The 20,597-nt window shown below is 34.4% G+C and overlaps 1 protein-coding gene across 1 annotated transcript in view; it reads right to left on the bottom strand.

Annotated features, from left to right (window-relative positions):
- The window catches only part of RIMS2 (regulating synaptic membrane exocytosis 2), a 404,721-nt gene that overhangs the window by 207,573 nt on the left and 176,551 nt on the right, over positions 1-20,597 (bottom strand). Inside the window, exons 13-14 of the mRNA XM_064267988.1 lie at positions 15,497-15,684; positions 12,193-12,309 (exon numbers count right to left, since the gene is read on the bottom strand). Of these exons, the coding sequence (XP_064124058.1) occupies positions 12,193-12,309; positions 15,497-15,684 (305 nt within the window). The remainder of the gene's footprint in view (positions 1-12,192; positions 12,310-15,496; positions 15,685-20,597) is intronic.

The following is a 20,597-nucleotide window of genomic DNA, read 5'->3' as shown; positions in this document are numbered from 1 at the left end:
ATTAACACATATTTATCCCCAGAAGGAGAATTCCCAGACCACGAGAGTATATGCTATCTTGAAAGGTGGGTTGGGAAACTGAAAACCTAAAAAGTTGATGCTACTTTCTTCTTGTTTCACAACCTTCAATAAAGAGGTCACTTCTCCTTTAATTATTTTGAATCAAATATGAAAATTAGGGAGAATTTAGATAACTGAGCTCAAAAAAATTTTTTTTGCCAGAGAAAGAGATTGGTGTAGAGTTGAATTTTGACAAATAGGTAAGAGAAGAACAATTCAGCAACAGAACTAAGGATGTTTCTGAGAATGGATTCAACTTCTGGATATGTAAGAAGGTAAAGAAAAGTGGACACTAATAGGGAGTAAGCAGACAGCGTAAGAGAGTGGAGTTCTCAAGAGAAAAAAAAGAATTAATGAGGTAAAATTAACTCAGCGCAAGAGTAAGAAAGAAACATGTGGCGTTCCGGTTCAAAAGTACGCTGTCTGAAATAAGATTTCACCAGTGGAACAATTTCAAGTGATGATAAGCTTCAGAGTATGGCCATGAGAGTGAATGACTGAAGTAGAATTGGGAGTAAGGCTCACGAGATATGAGACAGTTAAGAAAGTAAGTGAGTGCTCAATAGATCGTTCAGGCAGATACTGATATTACTTGGGCTGATAGCAGAAATTGGAATGAGGAGGAAGAGTAAGCCAGGTATTAAAGTATTCAGTGAATATATAAGTGAGTAAACAACCAAAAGGTCAACAGATGACAGTAACATGGAAGGGTAACAGGTAATTTTACTTAGTGGCATTAGATACAAAGGGAAAAAAAAAAAGTGGCATTAGATACAAAGGAATAGGAGTTAAATTAAGGAGAGAATGCATGGAACTTTATGGAAATAGAGGAGAACGGACAGATGGCCAAATAAACCTTTATATCTTCAATAAATGTTAAAAAAAAAAAAAAATCAGTCCCAGAATCTCGTGATTTGAGTGGGGGTCAAAGACTAAGTGAAATGGAAATGTGATATTCTCCACAAATTCAGGGTTATCTACTATGACCAAGGAGTAGATCTTAGCCATCTTTGACAAGGTAACTACAGTCCAGTCAGTACAACCTAAGAGTAAAAAAACAAATGGTCAAATCATTTTTCAAAAAGCAAGGGATGGAAACGTTAAAATTCAGTCTAGTATTCACTACTTCTGTGGAAGAGGCACAGGATGCAATAGGCAAGGAGTGTACAAGTAGATGCAAGGTTTATAACCAGGTGTTCTGACTCTTGATTTAGGTAGTAGATGCATGGATGTTCACTTTATTATTACACTGTAACTTACACAATTCTTTTGTATGCATTAAAGCCATAACAATTAAAAATAATATATTTTAAAAATAATTAAAGAGCTTTATTCTTATAAAATCTACCCAAATTGCCTAGGGGGAGGTGAACACTAGATACACAAATTGAAATCATTCAAGTGATAGCAAATCTTACAATAAGATACCTGATAACTTGTTTTCTGAAACTGATTTTCCCATGTTTTAATGTAAACATTAATGATCATGTGTTTACTCACCACAACCCAAAAGCTGTCACAGAAAGATAATTCAGAAATGCCTCCTTCAAAACTGGCCATTTAGGCTAAGGTTGAAAATTTGGTAAGCATATAAAATTGATAACCAACTTAGAGCTGACGAAGAACTGATTTTATCTATGTTGGTGAATTGAAAGAATAAATAAAGTGAAGCAGACTATTGATTGATAACTGAGCCTTGAATGTACTAAGATAACACAGAGTCCTTATGCCCACCTCCCCCCAATGGTAACGGGTATATGCTTTTAACTTACATTGAACTGAAGAGATACAAGAGTAACGAGAATAAGCCTATAATCAGTAATGTCTCATTCATGGTACCCATCCTGAGAAAAGCCATAGCCCATTATCAGGATATAGTTATCTAGCTACTTTTTCATATTTTTGGGAGCTGAATGTGTCATCATTCAGACCAAATATACACAGAATCTGAATATACTACACAGCAACGATAAAAATAAAGACAAAACAAAAAACAATTACTTAGAATTGAAGCAAAAATGACAAGACTGAAAAATGCAAAAGAAAATTAAATGTAGCAAAAATCACTACCAAATAAACTGAAAGACACTAAATTTCAATTACATTCACTGAAAGACATAAAAAAACATGGATTATTATGAACTTATTGTTGATGTTATCTCTTAGGCTTGCTCCCACATTTATCCACATGTATTCAATCCTTAGAATTTAACCATTAGTTTTCAATTATTTTTTTCTGAACTCTTATTATCAACTCTTCATTAACTAAATTAATAGGGATAAAGGAGGTCACAGATAACTCTAAACCACTAGGAAACAAAAGCAGTTGGGCACGTACATTTCTTTTCTACACTAGCTGAGCCCCCCACCACAGTATCACTGCCATTTTCTTCTCTGCCCAAAAAGCTACAAAATTTTGTCACTTATCTGGTTTAAAATCTTAAGCTACATTATAGCCTTGAGAACATTATGGAGTTTAGAGATTTTCTTGCTCTTCTCTTTCTAGTCAACCCCCCTTCTGTTAAACACTAGGTAACTGATATTTCCCTCCAATATAAATTATATTTCCTCAGAGTATTAGAACGGTACTATGATTCAGTGCAAATCCTTACTTTGAAAAGAGGAGTGGTGGTAGGATAGAAATAAACAAGAATCTTTCCATAGACCCAGGATTCTCCACAAATCCAGGGTCATCTACTATGACCAAGAGCACTTCGTTGACTGACTCCTCTCCTGGCGGGGAGATGGAAGGGGGCGGTAAGCGGAAGTATAAATCAATCACTGCTGTCTAATTATCTGATTATGAACTCGGCAGAGGATGGTGGTTAGTTAACCACAGCTAATTTTAATATTACTCTATCCTTCTAGATAATCAGGAGTTAATCCAAATACTGGTGAACTAATTCTCTTGGATAGCACGAGCTCATCAAAGAAAAGCTATATATTTAACATTTTATTACAATTAAAGTGTTTATGCTTTACTTCCTACTCTTCATAAAGGTAATATTTCTATAGTTTATTGATATATATATGTACATATATACACACACATATATATATACATAACAGAAATATAAGCAGAGTATATCACATCAGTAGACAGGAACATGCAACTCTATGAACACACTCAATTGCAGAAAAATATACCTGCCATCCCTGTGATGATGCTCAATGGTCTGCCTGTATCTGGAGCGAGGTAGAGTAAGAAAATGACTGCAAGCGTGGCAGAAACAAGAATATAAATAAGAATCAGGAAAGAAATGAAAAAGGTATAGCTTAATTTTAAAAGGTGAGATTCAAAATAGATAAGCAGATAGTAAGCAAAGCAAATGAAAATTGTTACTGAAAATTTCAGCTTGCCTCCTCATCCTAGTGACCATTACAATACGGCAGTGCTAAGGGTTAACAAATTCTAAAATAAAATACAACCAATTGAGATTTTTCAAAATCATATTTCAAAATAAAATCTTTTCAATTATCACTCAAACATCTTCAGCATCATCTAGAAAATGTTATACGGTAGAGATTTTTCCCCATTATTAGGAGGAAAGGTGAGAGGAGAAAAATAATAAATTCATCAAAAAGTTTAAGAAAGAAATAACAAAAGAGGTAAACTCCAGTGCTTAGAATAATTATAAAATGTTATGAGGTAAATCTTTCTCTTTCAATCATTAACAATGAAAAATCACTGCAAGGGACTTTAAAACTTCAATTGACTGAAGAACAAATTGATTCAAATTGTTTTTTAATTGGTTATTAATTTTATTCTTAATTCTATCAGATGTAATACATTTTTTCATTCACTATGTTTATTACACTACATACTGCTGGCTCTGCTCCATTTCATGTCTCATGACTACCAGAATCCATCATGGAGCACACAGACCTTTACCCACGTATACTTGATTCTCTTCTTTCCATAGCACTAATTTGTATTCATATTACACAGTATTTACCTTAACTAATTGAACATTTTCTACTTTTTAGAACCTTTAATGACAAAACACTTAATTTTGGCAGATAATCACTGTTTCATTAAAAAATGAAAACCAACCTGGAACTCTATTACTTTCACACTTCTACCTCTAAATACTGAGTAAATATATACTTCAGTCTTCACTTGTTCTTTTCCTCCCCATCAAAGAAAGAAGTGTCTCTAATTGTAATCCTGCTTCCCACGTAACCTTGCTTCATTCATTATTCTGTCCTGGTTTCCCTTCCTCAACTGTACTTTTAAAAACAAAACCTTTGCTAAGCTTGCTTTTTCAATCAGGACATCATCTCTCTCACTTTCCTTTCATCACAAAACGTCTTAAAACACATATCTACAATTCTTGCCACCACTTTCTCACTTCCCATTTATGCTTGAAGCTGACTGTAATTTGACTTCTTGCGCTATCATTTTCTCGAATCTATCTTGTGATTGTTTTCTGTTAAATTCTCCAAATTCCGTTAGTCTTTTCCTTATCTTTACCACACTATACTTATCTGTGGTATCAGGCATTGATTGTTGATTTCAACCTCTATTTCCTAAAGTCTCTCCTCTCTTTGTTTCTGAAACACTTTCTCTCTGGCTTTTAAAAATTGCATTTATTTAACACTTGATATGTGCCAAGTACTCCTTTAAAGGCTTTGTGTACATTATCTCATTTATTTCTCATAACAACTTCTGTATTTCCACATTCCTACAGACAGAGAAACTGAGGCTGTGAGTGCTTTCCCACAGTCATCTAGTAAGTACAATAATAGGTTTCAAACTTGAGGGTTTCCTAATCCAAAGCCTAGGCTTTTAACCATTTATACATATGGCCTGGTCTCTTACTGTTTATCTTTTCATTTACTAGATCTCCTTTCTCTGTATACCTTAGAGGCAATTGTTTCCCAAACGTCTTTCATCAACCTTCATTATATTCCAACACATTTTTCAGAATAATATTATCTGTTTTTATAGTGTAAATTATCACTTTGCTTTAGCATTAATTGTTCTCTTCATTGCACAGCACCTCTCCAGCTGTTTACTGGGCTCTCCACATGGCTGACTGACTGTCATGCAGACACTTTAGAACAACACATGCTAACTATGAAGTCTTCAAGAGACACTGCCTATTTGGACCTCTGATGCAGCATTTGTGAAATGAAGGAGCTAGGGCAGTGATTTTCAAAAAAAATTTCTTTAGCATAAGATGACTTTCTTTACTCAAGTAAATTTCATGTAGAACTAATACAGAGGAACCCAGTAAAATCAGAATGACTCCAGCTACAGAGGGAGTGAGAAGGCTCATCCTTACCTACCATAGCAGCCCCTTAAGTACCTCTTCAGAATCCTAGGACTTTATGGTCTCTAATGAGTCGAAACTGACTCAACAGCAACATTTTTTTTTTTTTTTTGGTTTAATGTCCCTTCAGGAACCGAGGCAGTACAGTGATTAAGTGTTCAGCTACTAACAGAAAGGTTAACAGTTTGAACCTTCCAGCCACTCTGTGGGAGAAAGATGTGGCAGTCTGCTTCCATAAAGATTATGGCCTTGGAAACCTTATGGGGCAGTTCTACCTTGTCCTATAGGGTTGCTAGGAGTCAGAATCGACTTGATGGCAATGGGTTTTTTAATGTCCCTTCTAGTTACAAATTATTTAACCCCTTTTGGAATGCCAACTACTCCTCTTCTTGAAATCCCAGTTTCAACTAATGATTTAAATGTTTATTTAATAAACCAAGCTTAAGAACCTCAGAGTTTTTTACTAACTCCTCCATTTATCCTATTTTCTATGTTCAATTGATTTATGATCTTTGCTGGTTCTAATTCCTAAATAACTCTAATTTGTTCCTTCTTTTCCTTTTCTTCTGCCACTACCTTATATCAGGCCATCATCATGTTTTACCACGTCTATTGAATTGAAATAACCTTGTGTTAGGTTTCCCTACCTTCAGATCCTAGTCCTCTCCTGGCCGAATCCATTCTGCACCCTCTCTATAGAGGTATATTTGCAAATTATGCTTCTGGTCATGTAGGTACCTTGCTCAAAACCTTCAATAGCTCCCCGTTTTAAATAACACAGGAACAAATCCTTTACAATGGTATTTAAATTAGGTTCCAATCTAATGTCAATCTTCATCTCCTATCACTTCCCATCTCCCATATCACAGCCTTCTATCAAAGCACGTGAGAATAAGTAAGATTCTCTAAATGCACGACATACTTTCCTGATTTCAAAACTTTTTTTAAGCTCCTAACTCTTCCAGGAACATCCATTACCCTCTTTCTTCATAACCTTGCCTCTCAAAATCCTACTCAACCTTTAAAGTTTAACTTCTCTTTGGAGTCTTGAACACACCCATGAAAATAAATTTCTCTCCAATCTTTTCAAATAATATTAAGCTTCTGCACGTCTGTGTTTTATAATTAGTTGGTATATGATCATCTGTATATCTAGACCAGACTAATGCCATTTTCAAAATCTTTGTGCACAATGGCTGACACACTCAATAAATATATTTTTAACTGGACTAAAAAGAAAAAAACAGAATCACACCAATTTCATGATGAATCTACTCTCCAAAGAGAGCAGTGGTTCACATAATCATAGAGGTATTCTAGATATGTAAATCACAGATTATAAGCCTATGTAGTATATAAGCAAGTAGGGAAACAGAGTACCAGGAATGGCATTTGTAGCTTTACAAAGAGTAGAAATAATACCAAACAGCTGTGATGTTGGAATTTATTGCTTAAAAAAGAAACATATCCCTCTGAAAACTACTTAAGAGTAACAGAAAATGGGCAAATTTCAAAGCTTGTGAAAACTTAAAAATTCATAGAATGTATCATCATCTAATTTCTAATTTTTCATGGAAGAGCCTTATAATTATCTATGTCCCTATAAAGCCAATGAAATATTAAGGAAGAATCGTCTTCATCAATTATCAGTTTCATTGTTTCATTTCCCTTGTCAATCTCTACACTCATGTTATGGTTCTTAACCTTATTTGTTTATGATTCCCCTTAGAGTCTGTTGGTAACTATATATATATATATATAAATATATACATATATACATATATATATATATATGAAGATTACACAAAATTAACCATAGTATCTCAGCAAGGCACAGACCTCTGAAATCCAACCAAAGTCCACAGATGCATCCAAGGTCCTTTGCTACATCCACTTGTACAACTTAAAAATATTACACACTTCTCCATTAAACCATGTTTACTTTTCTTCTAAAATTAACAAACATTGTAAAGTCTGAGCAATGGATTATGCTGAGTTAAACAAATAAAGTAAGTTATATTTTAAAATTTTATTTAATTCAGTCTGTCTGAAATATTTAAAAAATTCAGCAGTTCACTGTAAAAAACAGAAAACTAATATATTAAAATTTAAAAAATTAAAATTAAATGTTAAAAAAATAAACTCCAGATTCTAAGAATGATAAAATATTATTATTAAAAAACTGAACGAGATTACCAATCTACTTTCTAGATACACTTTAATTCTTATTAGATAATATAACCTTTAAAGACAACATAATAAATTACCTTTCCATTATATTAAATTAGCCTGAATGTTCCTTTTAGGAAATTCCAAAGGTGAAACCTCCCATCCATAAGCAAACCTGTAGTTTCCAAAAGCTAAGCTTCCAACCCCAAATTAATGCAAATCTTTCTGTTCTGTATCTTTAATATTGTTAATGTTACGTTGACTAAATAGTTCCTCAAAAATACTCAGATTGATTTAACTGTTTTAAAATATGTCACTGAAATTAATAACACATACTGTTTTGTAACATATACCCTCTTTCAAAATTTACTTTCTCTATAATTTTAACATTTCAAAGATGAGTTTCCTCAGAGTTGATAGCTGAATGGGTCAAAGAGATGAATCCTTTTTATGAAATATTTTTGGGTATGTTTTACACTTTTTGATAGCTGGTTGCCTGATGAACAGTAGAAAAAGGGCATATGTGTGTAAACTATCACTGAAGGCCAGATAATGGAACCTTTTGCTCTTAGAATATATCAACTGAATGTACAGAAGAAAAGAGTTTATAAAATAAATATCTCCTTCCAGCGTTAATTATATTTTTTTCTTAATATTCTAAAAGTATACTTCACAAAATTAATTGGACCCAATATATTTTGGCCTCTGGGATAAAGAGATAAAAATGCATGCTGCAGGATATCTTTGACATGTGATGGAAATACTATTCTAATATTAAATTATGTAAAGAAAAACTTGTTGGGATGATTTCTAACACTAAAGCAACATAGTCTGGACAAGGAAGAGTATGCTTCTTGTTGTAGCAGTTACCAGGATTTACCAGACAAATATTGGTACAAAAAGTAGAAGGAGTGGAGAGGAAAAGAAAGATATCCATTGGAATTCATTATACTGGCTAATATCTCTACATCTAGATTTCCAAATTACTTATAATGAAGCTATTTTCTTTTCAAAGCAAAACTGGATTTAGATTAATGGATAACAAAGTGAGATGTGTAAAGAAACAAGGATCCAATTAAATTTTGATATATAGTTCTTTTTAAATTACCTGTAAGAAAAGGACATAAACAGTATATTTTCTCCTTACACCACTTAAATTTAATCAGGTACCAAAATTTAATATCAGATAGCATCATTTCTCACCAAATATAGCCAAAGTAAAAGCTACTGTTTTCATGCACAACTTTCCAAAATGTCCCCAAATCCTTCATTCTTTGTACTGGGCCTTTCTGATGTGTACGAGTGTTCTGTCTCTGTATCTCTGCTCTTGTTCTTGCCTGAACAAACATGTCCATTTTTCAAGGCCCAACTCATGTGCTACATTCTACAAAGTTACCTGAATTACCTGGTTTCTCTGTTTTTCTGCTTAACTGGTGTCATGGATTGAACTCTGTTCCCCGAAAATATCTGTCAACTTAGCTGGGCCATGATTCTCAGCATTGTGTGATTGTCCACCATTTTATGTGATTGTCCACCATTTTATGTGATTTTCCAATATGTTGCAAATCCCATCACTATGATGTTATAAGATGGATTAGCAGCAATTATATTGATGAGGTCTACAAGATTAGATAGTGTCTTAAACCAATCTCTTTTGAGATATAAAAGAGAGAAATGAGCAGAGGCAGGGCTCCTCATACCACTAAGAAAGCAGTCCTGGAAGCAGAGTACGTCCTTTGGATCTGAGGTGCCTGCTCTGAGTTGCTCCTAGACCAAGGGAAGACTGATGAATCACAAGGACCTTCCTCCAGAGCTGACAGAGAGAAAAAACCTTCCCTGGAGCCAGTGCCCTGAATTCAGACTTCTACACTACTGGACTGTAAAAGAATAAACCATCCACTTGCGCTATTTCTGTTATAGCAGACTGGATGACGAAGACAATTGGTAAGCACATTAATATGTGAATTATTTGCAAACCAAAAGATCCTTTTAAATGTCAAGGGTAAGGCATATTTTTTGAGTACATACTATGCAACTGAAGGCAGTGTCATTTAATCCACAAAATAACCTCATAAAGTTGGCATTAATTTTCTAGCTTTATAGATAAGGAAATCAAATGTCAGAGGGGCTAATTTTCCCAAAGATAAACAGCTAGAAAATGGTAAAATCCAGATTCTAACCACAGGCCATTTGGCTCTGATGCCTATGCTACTGAAGAAGAGCACATTCAATAAAATAATATTCCAGTCCAGTGCATCCACTTGTTACTGACAAGAAAGGTTCATATACCTTTCAAAACGCCTAAATTATGCTTACATATCAAAGGAAATTCTCTTAGATTTTGTAATCAACAGTATCAATGGACTCTATAAAATGCTATTCAATAAAATTCTCACTGTAAGAGTTTTAGAGATCCTTACCTTCTAAATAGAATATAAATTTTACAATGCCTTTAGATGCATTCTATTAGAGAAAACCTTTTAGAATATTAGTGTAAAACAAAAATCAAGGATTCATTTTTAATAATGTGATAGACCACCTCAATGTTTCATACTGTACTTTTAAATTTTGTATTCCTTATGTTAATAAATAATTATAAGAGATAATTTAAAAATAATGTATAAACCCAACCATTTGCCGTCGAGTCAATTCCGACTCATGGTGACCCTATAGCACAGAGTAGAGCTGCCCCAAAGGGTTTCCAAGGAGCAGCTGGTGGATTCAAACTGTCAGCTTTTTGATTCGCAACTATAGCTCGCTGTAGCTCTTAACCACAGTGCCATAAGAAATGGATTTATATTACTATTTAAATGTGATTCTATTTTACTTATTTAAAAAAAAAATTAAGGCAGGCCGCAATTAAGAGTAATTATCTATGATCTGGAAATCTATATCACTCTATGAAAGCAATGAAATCATGTGGCTCAACAGTTCCCAAAACTTCAAAATATAATTGCTTGAGCATTTTGCTAAGCTAAAAGATTCATGGCACTATAAACAAGAAAATATAATGACATATTTCAATTACGGACTGCATCAGCTAATACCAAGGATTAGTCATCAAAGATTTAATAGCAAATTTTGCTGCCACTAATCCCTGGGCTTTTTGCCTTAAAATACTGATAAAAGATTATGTGCTTGCTATTACAGTGAATATTTTTGCTTGTAAGTCCAAGTTTAAAGTGTAAAATTTTAAGAAGGACGATTAATTTTATTTTATCCTCTCAGGCATTAGACCATATTACCTTGTTTTCAGAGAAAATATCAAAGTCCATTTTCTATTAAGAGAAAAACTTTACATAAGCTTGAAGGACTTAAGTCATTTCAGAGTTTTCTCTCTCACCATTTTTAATATCAGACTTTCAATGAAAAGAGTTTACAGCTTGCTGTATAAATAATTTCCAGAAATGATCAAGCTCATTAGAATCATAGTAATAACTAAAATATCCATTCATCTACCCTAATGTGACTCCTTCCCAACTCCTAATCATGCCAACATAGCTATCCTTTCTCTATTATTGTACTTGGTAAGCATCAATTTCTATAGGTAGCATGTCTATGATTAACTCTGAAGACACAAATCACTATGAGATAATGAAACAAACTGAAAAGAAACAAAATACATTAACTTTCACTTTACACTAATATTGATATTAATTTAGTATCTTCTAATTTTTTTCTTAGATGTCAGGCACAAAAAGCTAATACTTGTTTGACACCACTGAAGACTAATTTCTTAGACTTCTTTTGGAGAAATGTACTAAAACACAATGAATTGAAAACAACCCTAGATTTAGACAGAACAATTAAATTTATAAATATTAAAAGTGACTTCTTTATCAGTTGATTTAAAAACCTGTAATTGCTTTCCTAAAATTGATTTAGGAAGCATACAAAATGACTTCTGAGTTCCCTCATTATTTTATTATAATATTTTCTAAATAGTAAATTAAATTTTCTTTCCTAATCCTTATATTAAACTCACTTGATAGTTTGGAAAAATATAATAGTATTCATTTTACATATGGCCAAGCATAAATTAGAAGGGTTGATCAATTTGCCTAATTTTAAAATATTAGTAGTAATTAATGGAAGCATTGTGGCACACACTTTTATTTCCTAGCTTGTCACATTTAATAGAACAAATTCAGATAATTCTTCTAAATACAGGATAAAAAGTTTACTGAAAAGCCACGAGGAAAAACCTCTTCATGAATCATGACAAACTACTTCTTAAACAAACTATACTCTTTTCTCAATATATATACAGTATATAGTCACACTGATTCCCTGATAAACATAAAAGACCTTTAAATTTATTTATATGTGTATGTGTGAATGTGTGTGTAACAACTGGTTATGATAAGGTAAGAAAAATGAAACATCTTGTTTTTGTTATTATTATAACCCCATGTGCAAGTTCACTAACTTAACTGATTTTATTTAACAAAGGACCAAAACTGCAAGCACGATGACTTTGTTTTTTTCTTACTGAAGGAAACAAATTGCTTTTTTTTTTTTTAATGATGTGATGGTCTTAAGAATGAATGTGGTCACTGTAAAGGAAAAATGTGGTTTCAGAAACTCAGATCAAGGAATGCCCAAGTTGGGGATGAAAACATTTTATGGTAACACCTTCTGAAGGCAGTGATTATAATAGGGTCTAATAGTATTTAATCATATTTACCTGTCTCTGTCTGGAGAATAATGGTCATCCATGACACGATGTCTATCCATTCGGCTAATTGTATTATAATGTCCAGTAGAAGAGCGTGTCCCTCGAAGTCCCTGTTCCACATTCCGACTGTAATAGCAGGATTTATTAAATATCTTAGTGAACCAAAATCATATAGTATACTAAGAAATGAGGTTTATTAATATAATAAAGACACTAGAAAGATATAAAGTCAACGTAATGCTCAGTGTGAGTTTTTACTAACTTCACCCCTGGTAACTAGGTATAAATTTCAACTGGAGGCTCAGAGTGAAGCTGGGATAGTGTTAAGCTTCTATAACAGAGACAAGACATACAGAGAGTCCAAAGTAATCTAATGTCGATGGGGGAAGAGATATGGAATATCAAATGTGCTAATGGATGCTTCCCAGGTCTCTAGCTTGGGCAGATGGTAGTGATTGGTAGTGATATTCAATGACATATGGAAGACTAGATTTCCATGGAGAAAGTGAGTTCAGTGCTGGACATGTTTGTTTACATGGCTTATAGGGACAGAGGAAGAGATGCCTCATAGGTGGCTGGACATGAATTCAGAGCTCAGGAGGATAACTCAAAATCTGTCACTTCTCACCATCTCCCCTGATGGCACCCTCGTCTGAACTACCATCCTCCTGCCTATACCGTAGCAACAGCTGCCTAAGTAGTCTCTTGCTTCAAAGTTTACTACCATATACCACCACAAACTGCAGCCCTTTAAAACATAAGAAAGATTATGGCATGGCATGTTATAAGATGTAAAGTAGGAATCCAGTTTTTAATTTTACTCCATATAATGAGCTAATTTTCCTATCCCTTCCAATCCATCCTTTCCACATTACTTTGTGATGCCACAGTTACTGTACATCAAGTTCATATAACTATAAACATATTTATATTATGCTCTCTAGTCTGTTCAGTAGGTCTATCTTGTTGCTACCGTTCAAGTTCCATTCTGTTTTTAATTACTATGTCTTGGTGGTAAATTTACCTCCTCTTTTTCAAAATGAATGAATTATTCATGTACCTTTACATCCCCATATAAATTCTAGAATAATATTTTCAAGTTTATGAAAATCTCAGATAGAATTTTGATTGATATAGCATTAAACTTATAGATTAATTTGTACAGAATTGATATCTTTATTAAATGAAGTAATTCTACCCACAAGTATGGCATATCTCTCATTTATTCCTTACATGAAGTTTTACATTTACTCTACAAAGATCATGTGAATTTTTAATAAGATCAATTGCTACATATTTTATACTTTGTGTTGCTTTTGAGAATAGTGCTTTGGGTCCTGTGAAATTTTCTGATTATTATTCATTTTAAAAGTTGACCTTATGGCCAATAATTCTGCAAAACGTCCATATTAATTCTAATAATATATTATGTTGTATTGTCTATGTAGATATTCATATCACCTTGTCCAAATTCCTTTGGGCAAAGCATAAACTGTATAATTCAAAGTGGTAACACTGATTTACCTTTTAAATTTGTGTTCATTTTTTTCCAGAATAAAATCTTTCTTTGCTCTTTATGACATTTTTGACACTGAATTCAAATTTTATTTACCAATTGAAATTACGATCCCATTTTTCTTACGGTTTATATATGCCTATTACATTTTTTTCATGCCTCTGGTCTTATACTTGCTCTGTTTTTTTGCTTTTAAGCATGTTGTTTTTAGACAATATAATTGTGGATCTTGTTTTGGGGATGATGATTGTTAATTTCTTTTTAAGGTCCAAACAGAAGTGTCTACAATTGATCAAATTCTTTGAGCTACCATTCTGCCCTGGATTGCCCACTTCCACACTTAATTTTCATGACAGAATAAATATTTTATATTTCAGCTCCTGTTATATATGGCAATTATATGCACTTGAATCTAATCTAAAACCTATGCCTATCTTCTATAGAAGTGTTCAAATTTTCTTTCCTTGATTTATAAGTTATGCATTATTTTATTATTTTTTAATGGGAAAGGGTCTAATTTACTAAAATTACAAATTCAAAACCTAGTTCTTTCTTAAACTATAACATTTTAGCAATCACTCCTCAGAAGACTGAATAATTCTGGCCACATTTACAAACTTAGTTAATTTAATATCGTCAAATGTTTTAAGCTATGTTTATAAACTTTATAACAGATTTTCTTCTTAATTTCTCCAATTTTCTGAATTAAGTAAATTCTGAGTCAAAACTGACTCAACAGCAATGGGTTTTTTTTTCCCCCAAGTGCTTAATAATTCATATAAATCAAATATACATATGTAAGTCTAAAGTTCTCTTAGCCATGTATGAAGTTAGTAAGCTTACAATTAAAATTTCTAAGTCTAAAACAAAATAAATTATTCAATTAAAGCAGGAATTATAAGATTGTCACTCAAAACAGTCTAAATTTTCTTAAACGCCACAAGTACAGGCAGTCCACAACTTACTGATGAGATCCGCTTCCAACTGTGCCATTAAGTCGAATTTGTAGGTAAGTTGGAACAGGTTCATATAGTTCTTATTTAGCCTTACTTTGGTGCAATAAAAGGCTCAAAGCCTTTTCAATGATTTAAAAGCTACACTTGCAGCAAGTGAAGGTGATTGTGATGAAAAATTTGTTCCAAGTAGGGGTTCATTCAATCATCTCAAAGTGAGGGCAATTTACACTAAACAGCAAGTACAAATTGTCAGTAAGTCAGATATTCGTAACCCGAGGACTGCCTGTACATAAAATGTGAATTATGCACATATTTCTTGTGAGCTCCAATGTATTATTTCCATGGTTTTTACTCCACTAAGCCTCTCTGCAAATATGTTGATCAGAAATTTCCACCAGCATAAGACCTGGAGCTAAAGGCTTTCCGAGTCATTTTTCTCACTGCCTATGAATCTTTTTATTCTTCTGATGATTATCCCAAATCTTAAAGACCCATTAGGTGTATATTTTTTTCTATTTCTTAAATGATCAATATCTATATTGCCAATGATTTTAATTAGCTGGTTCTAACTAGATACGCTCAATACTGATACATGATTAAAGCCTGGTTCCTCTTAATGATTTTAAACTATTAAAATAAAATAATATGTACAGCATCCAAAATTACAAAGCAATTCATTGTTGGTATTATTCTCATTACCCAGGTTATTGAACAGGGTACTTATTTTTCCCTAAATAAATTTTCCTGACAATAATTTATTATCTTTAGAGACCATTAATGATAGTTTACAATAAATAAACATATAGTACCATTCTACACTTAAAATTATATGATATCCTACCTTTGTGGAGGAGGGACACTGGGTGACCATGATCTAGTCCTTCCTATTACATCTACTCGGTGGGGAGACCCTGATGGTGAACAATGGTTTGATGACATTACTTGTTCTGGCACTGATAATGTTGAGCTCTGAAGATCTCGACCATTGTGTCGATAATCTAAAAGGGGAAAGATTAAAATTAAAGTTATCTACACTAAACCCTTTGCATATTTTGTACTTAAAAAAAAAAAAGGTTGGTAAAGTTGAAAGGCTTTTAATATAAAAAATGCTAATTATAAGTATTACATAATACTAAGACAAAATAATATGTTGCAAACACATAAATTAAAAAAGAATGACAAATATTTGCATGGCTACTATATCCAAAGTACTATGCTGGGTAGAGTAAGACTTGTATACACTAACATACAGACTAAATATTTTATATACACTTACATATAGAGTAAAAGTTTTATATACTGTTATGTTCAATAAAGTCAAGTTTATTCTAAAAACATATTTTCATCTGTTCAATGGCCTAGAAATACTTCAAATACTTCTCAACAATTATAAATATTCAAATTAATTTCATGAAAAATTCCCAAAAGTTTATAGTTACTTCTATAAGAGATAAACAATATTCAAACACACTATTACTTGAAATACATGTGTAAACTGCTCTTTCAAGTATTTAACAGAGTTGAGACACAATATAACTCTGATAATAAAAGTATGACAAATCTTACTTTTATAAAGGAGTCCATTGTGTTGACATACTTAGAGAATGTGTATTAGAAGAGATACAATGAGTCCTAGAAAACAGTTAGAATTTGGACAGATGGGGGCAAATTAGAAGAAATTCTAAGTTGGTAGAAAAACAATCTACCAACATTTTAATTTTAACTTCAAAAACAATTTAATCTGGGGCAGCAGTAAGAATGTAAGTAAAAAAGGTAAGTTTAACCCAAGTTGTGTATCTCTAAAATATCATGAAGTATGTAATGGAAAGAATTGGAAATTTCTGAGCAGGAAGTGGTATAACTACCATCACCGTTATCTTCATCATGTTCATTGTGGCTACTATTGATTGGCATTTTTTATGTGCTAGGGACTCTGCCAGACACTTTACAAAGTCTTCTGCTACAACACTTGTTTCAGAAATAACTCAGAAAAAGTACTACTTTCTATGTGTTTTTTTTTTTTCCCAGCATGTTAATGCTTTACAGTATTATCTTAGGTCAGGTTCCCTAGAAATAGAGCAAAAGACAGGGATTTGGGTGCGCTTGAATAATTGAAGGAGGAGCTCTCAGGAGAAAGAGTTAGAAGAAAAGAACATGAGAAGGGAAGGAATTCAGCAAGGATGTGGTCTCAGCCTGATCCCACTGGAGGCTTTGGAGCACGATTTGTACCATGGGTGCTATCTATGACTGCGAGGCAAATGGACTGGACTTTTGTGCTTCTATGTTAGTTAGTCCCTAACTGGAGACTGCCAATGAGAAGTGAGGGAGGTGTTTAACTTCCTGGGTGAAGTAGTTTCCATTTGCCTAAGGGCAATTCTCTGGAGAAGGTGGCAGCTGGAGATGGGCAAACCAGCTAATAAAGGAAATTTGTGTTAGGCACCAACAGTGTCCACTACAACTACCAAATAATAGCAGCTGAATACAAAGTACAGTAACACAGCTAGATGAAGCAAACCAGAGAAATGCAGAATTGTATACGATGTCTATTCATCCTTTATTTTTCCTCTTGCCTCATTTTGGTCTTGAACACGATGCCCTTGAGAAGGCTTTTCCTCCTGTAGTAGATTAGACTAAAATTCATTCTTGTGGTCAACAGAAGGATGAGGCTGTTTGTGATTACCAGAATAGACTATACCAGAAGTTTGTTAAACATTCGGTATTAGACTTGGAGACTCCTGGGGCTATGAGGGCCTTTGATGCAGCATTTATTTCAGCCCTTAACCCAGAGCTCTCAGCTCTACTACAAAGACACAACTGGCCTGGAAATTTATCCCTATATCACAACTTACTGGATTGGCTCATGTATTAGCCCAAACTCTTGAGACTAAAGAAAATGCCAAAAAAAAAAAAAAAAAAAAAATGGCCTTGCAGCTGCAGCAACTGCAGACCCAGCCGAGAGAAAGGGGTCCCTTACAGAAAAGAAGTCCTAAGGTTAATACAGAGGCAGTAACTGATGTTTTCTTTTACTGCAGTAAGCCAAGACTTTTTAAAAGTGAGTGGCTTAAGTAAAAAAAAAAATATGGACTTCTACCAGGGCTTCCACTTCCATCTTCATTGGCATGAAGGGGCTCCAGGGACAAAACAGAGGCTTTTCCTGTGGTACCTCTAAATCCTCAAGGTGAAACAACTGTTTTTGTTAATGAAGAACCTTTCAAAGTCTTAATCGACAATCATACGATGCTTCCTGCTATAAATCCCATGTGTTTACAAAAGCTTCTAGCCTGAAGTGAAAAGACATCCTGAACTGTGGGAGTTACCAACAGAGAACAAATAGCCATCACACCACTAAAAGAGATTTTACACACTTGCCTTCAGGTTTCCAAATTATAAGTTAGATTTTTCATGTTTTGTTCATGACATTTCAGGAAATGCTTAAGGAGTCCTTCCCAGAAACATGGAGGACAGCAGAGACCCACTGGGTATTACTATAACCAACTGGACCCCATTACAAGAGGTCACTCTCCTAGCTGCAGTGTGGTTGCTGCCACTGCCAGGCTGGTGGAGACTACATCAGATATTGTTTTGGGAAATTTCCTAGATGTTTACGTCCCTCATGCTGTGTTAGCCACTTTGAATTCAACTTTAACTCAATTTCTGTCCACTAGCAGAATGACTTATTTTGGCAGCCTCTAATATTTGCCTGCATATTGTATACCGTTTGAATCCATCCATGGCGTTGTCTTTGCCTCATGAGAATGAACCGCCTCATAATTGTCTAGATTTCATCATGCAACTTTTAGCTACCAGGCCTAATTTACTGGAGGCCCCACTTCCTAACCTAGTCTTCTTTGTTGGTGGGTCTTATCTTAAACCACACCCTACTAATTCCCATTACCAGGGAGGATATTTTGTAAACCAGTCCGCTCCCGTAGGTTACCTCAGCAATACAACCTCAACTGGGCTTGCATATTGGCTGATGGACTGTTGGTAAGAATTTTTTAGATCTGAGGTATGTTTTGGGGGTTACACATGATTTTAGTATCTTTGGAAACAGGATTTTTAATCTTCTCTGGAAGGAAAATCAAAAATGGCCCATTAGGGGCAGGCCTTCCAGGGAACGTTTCTGCTCCCTTCTGAGATTACTGTAATCAAAGCACAGGCCCGTCAGCCTCACGGAATTCCGGAGACTGAAGAGATCAAACGCAATGATTTGGCTAATCACATGCCAGATGGGCAGCCTCCCAAATGCCCCTTACTCATTTGTCTCAAATTCAGATGAAAGACAAGGAGGAAGATATCTTAAAATTTTTACATATTTATCCAAGCTTGGTCTCTGAATCAGAAGTACAGATCTGGAAAGACTCAGACTGTATACTAGATCCAATCAGCAATTCATGGCTCATGCCAGAAAATAAAGTTGTTCTGCTTCAATCATTACACCCCCTTGTAATCAGATACCAATATTTAAATGACCATTTAGGATTAGAAAATCTAATTGTACATTTAGAAAAACATTGGTGGGGAAGCTACATTGAAGCAGCCCACCACATGGCTATATTTTGTCTGGGCAACTCAACTACCGTGTCCCCTTTAGCCCTTATGGCTCCTGCTACAGACAAAGAAGTACCCTCCCAAACCCAAATCATCTCTCCTGTCACATCTGCAACAGCTATCACACTTGTGACCCAGGGATGTCCGATAGCTTATTAATAAAAGCTGTTGTTGATGTTAGGTGCCGTTGAGTTTGTTCCGACTCACAGCAACCCTATGTACAACAGAACAAAACACTGCCCAGTCCTGCACCATCCTCACAATTTTTGTTAGGCTTGAGCCCATCGTTGCAGCCACTGTGTCAATCCATCTTGTTGAATGTCTTCCTCTTTTTCACTGAACCTCTACCTTACCAAGCATGATGTTTTTCTCCAAGGACTGGTCCCTCCTAATAACATGTCCAAAGTACATGAGCTGAAGGCTCACCATCCTTGCTTCTAATGAACATTCTGGCTGTACTTCTTCCAAGACAGATTTGTTCATTGTTCTGGGCAGTCCATGGTGTATTCAGTACTCTTGTCAACACCACAATTCAAAGGCATTAATTCTTCTTCAGTCTTCCCTATTTATTGTCCAGCTTTCACACACATATGAAGTGATCAAAAACACCATGGCTTAGGTCAGGCGCACCTTAGTCCTCAAAGTCACATCCTTACTTTTCAACACTTAAAAGAGGTCTTTTGCAACAGATTTGCCCAGTGCAATACATTATTTGATTTCTTGACCGCTGCTTCCATAGGTGTTGATTCTGGATCTAAGTAAAATGGAATCTTTGAGAACATCAATCTTTTCTCCATTTATCATGATGTTGCTTATTGGTCCAGTTGTAATAAATTTTGTTTTCTTTATGCTGAAGTGTAATCCGTAACGAAGGTTGTTGTCTTTGATCTTCATCAGTAAGTAACTCGAGGCTTCTTCACTTTCAGCAAGCAAGGTTGTGTCATCTGCATGTCACAGGTTGTTAATGAGTCTTCCACCAATCCTGATAATGTGTTCTTCTTCATATAGTCCAGCTTCTCGGATTATTTTCTCAGCATATAGATTGAATAAGTATGGTGAAAGGATACAACCCTGATGCACACCTTTCCAGATTTTAAACCATGCAGTATCCCTTGTACTGTTTGAACAATTGCCTTTTGGTGTATGTATAGGTTCTGCATGAGCACAATTAAGTGTTCTGAAATTCCCATTCTTCACAATGTTATCCATAATTTGTTATGCTCCATAGAGCCAAATGCCTTCACACAGTCAATAAAACACAGGTAAACATCTCTCTGGGACTCTCTGCTTTCAACCAAGATGCATCTGAAATCAGCAACGACATCCCTCATTCCATGTCCTCTTCTCAACCTGGCTTGAATTTCTGGCAGTTCCCTGTCTATGTACTGCTG

This window comes from Loxodonta africana, chromosome 14 (assembly GCF_030014295.1).
Source record: "Loxodonta africana isolate mLoxAfr1 chromosome 14, mLoxAfr1.hap2, whole genome shotgun sequence".
In the NCBI taxonomy this organism is placed as follows: Eukaryota; Metazoa; Chordata; class Mammalia; order Proboscidea; family Elephantidae; genus Loxodonta; species Loxodonta africana.
The sequence above is the reverse complement of the archived record's forward strand: the minus strand, read 5'-3'. Positions and strand labels throughout refer to the sequence as shown.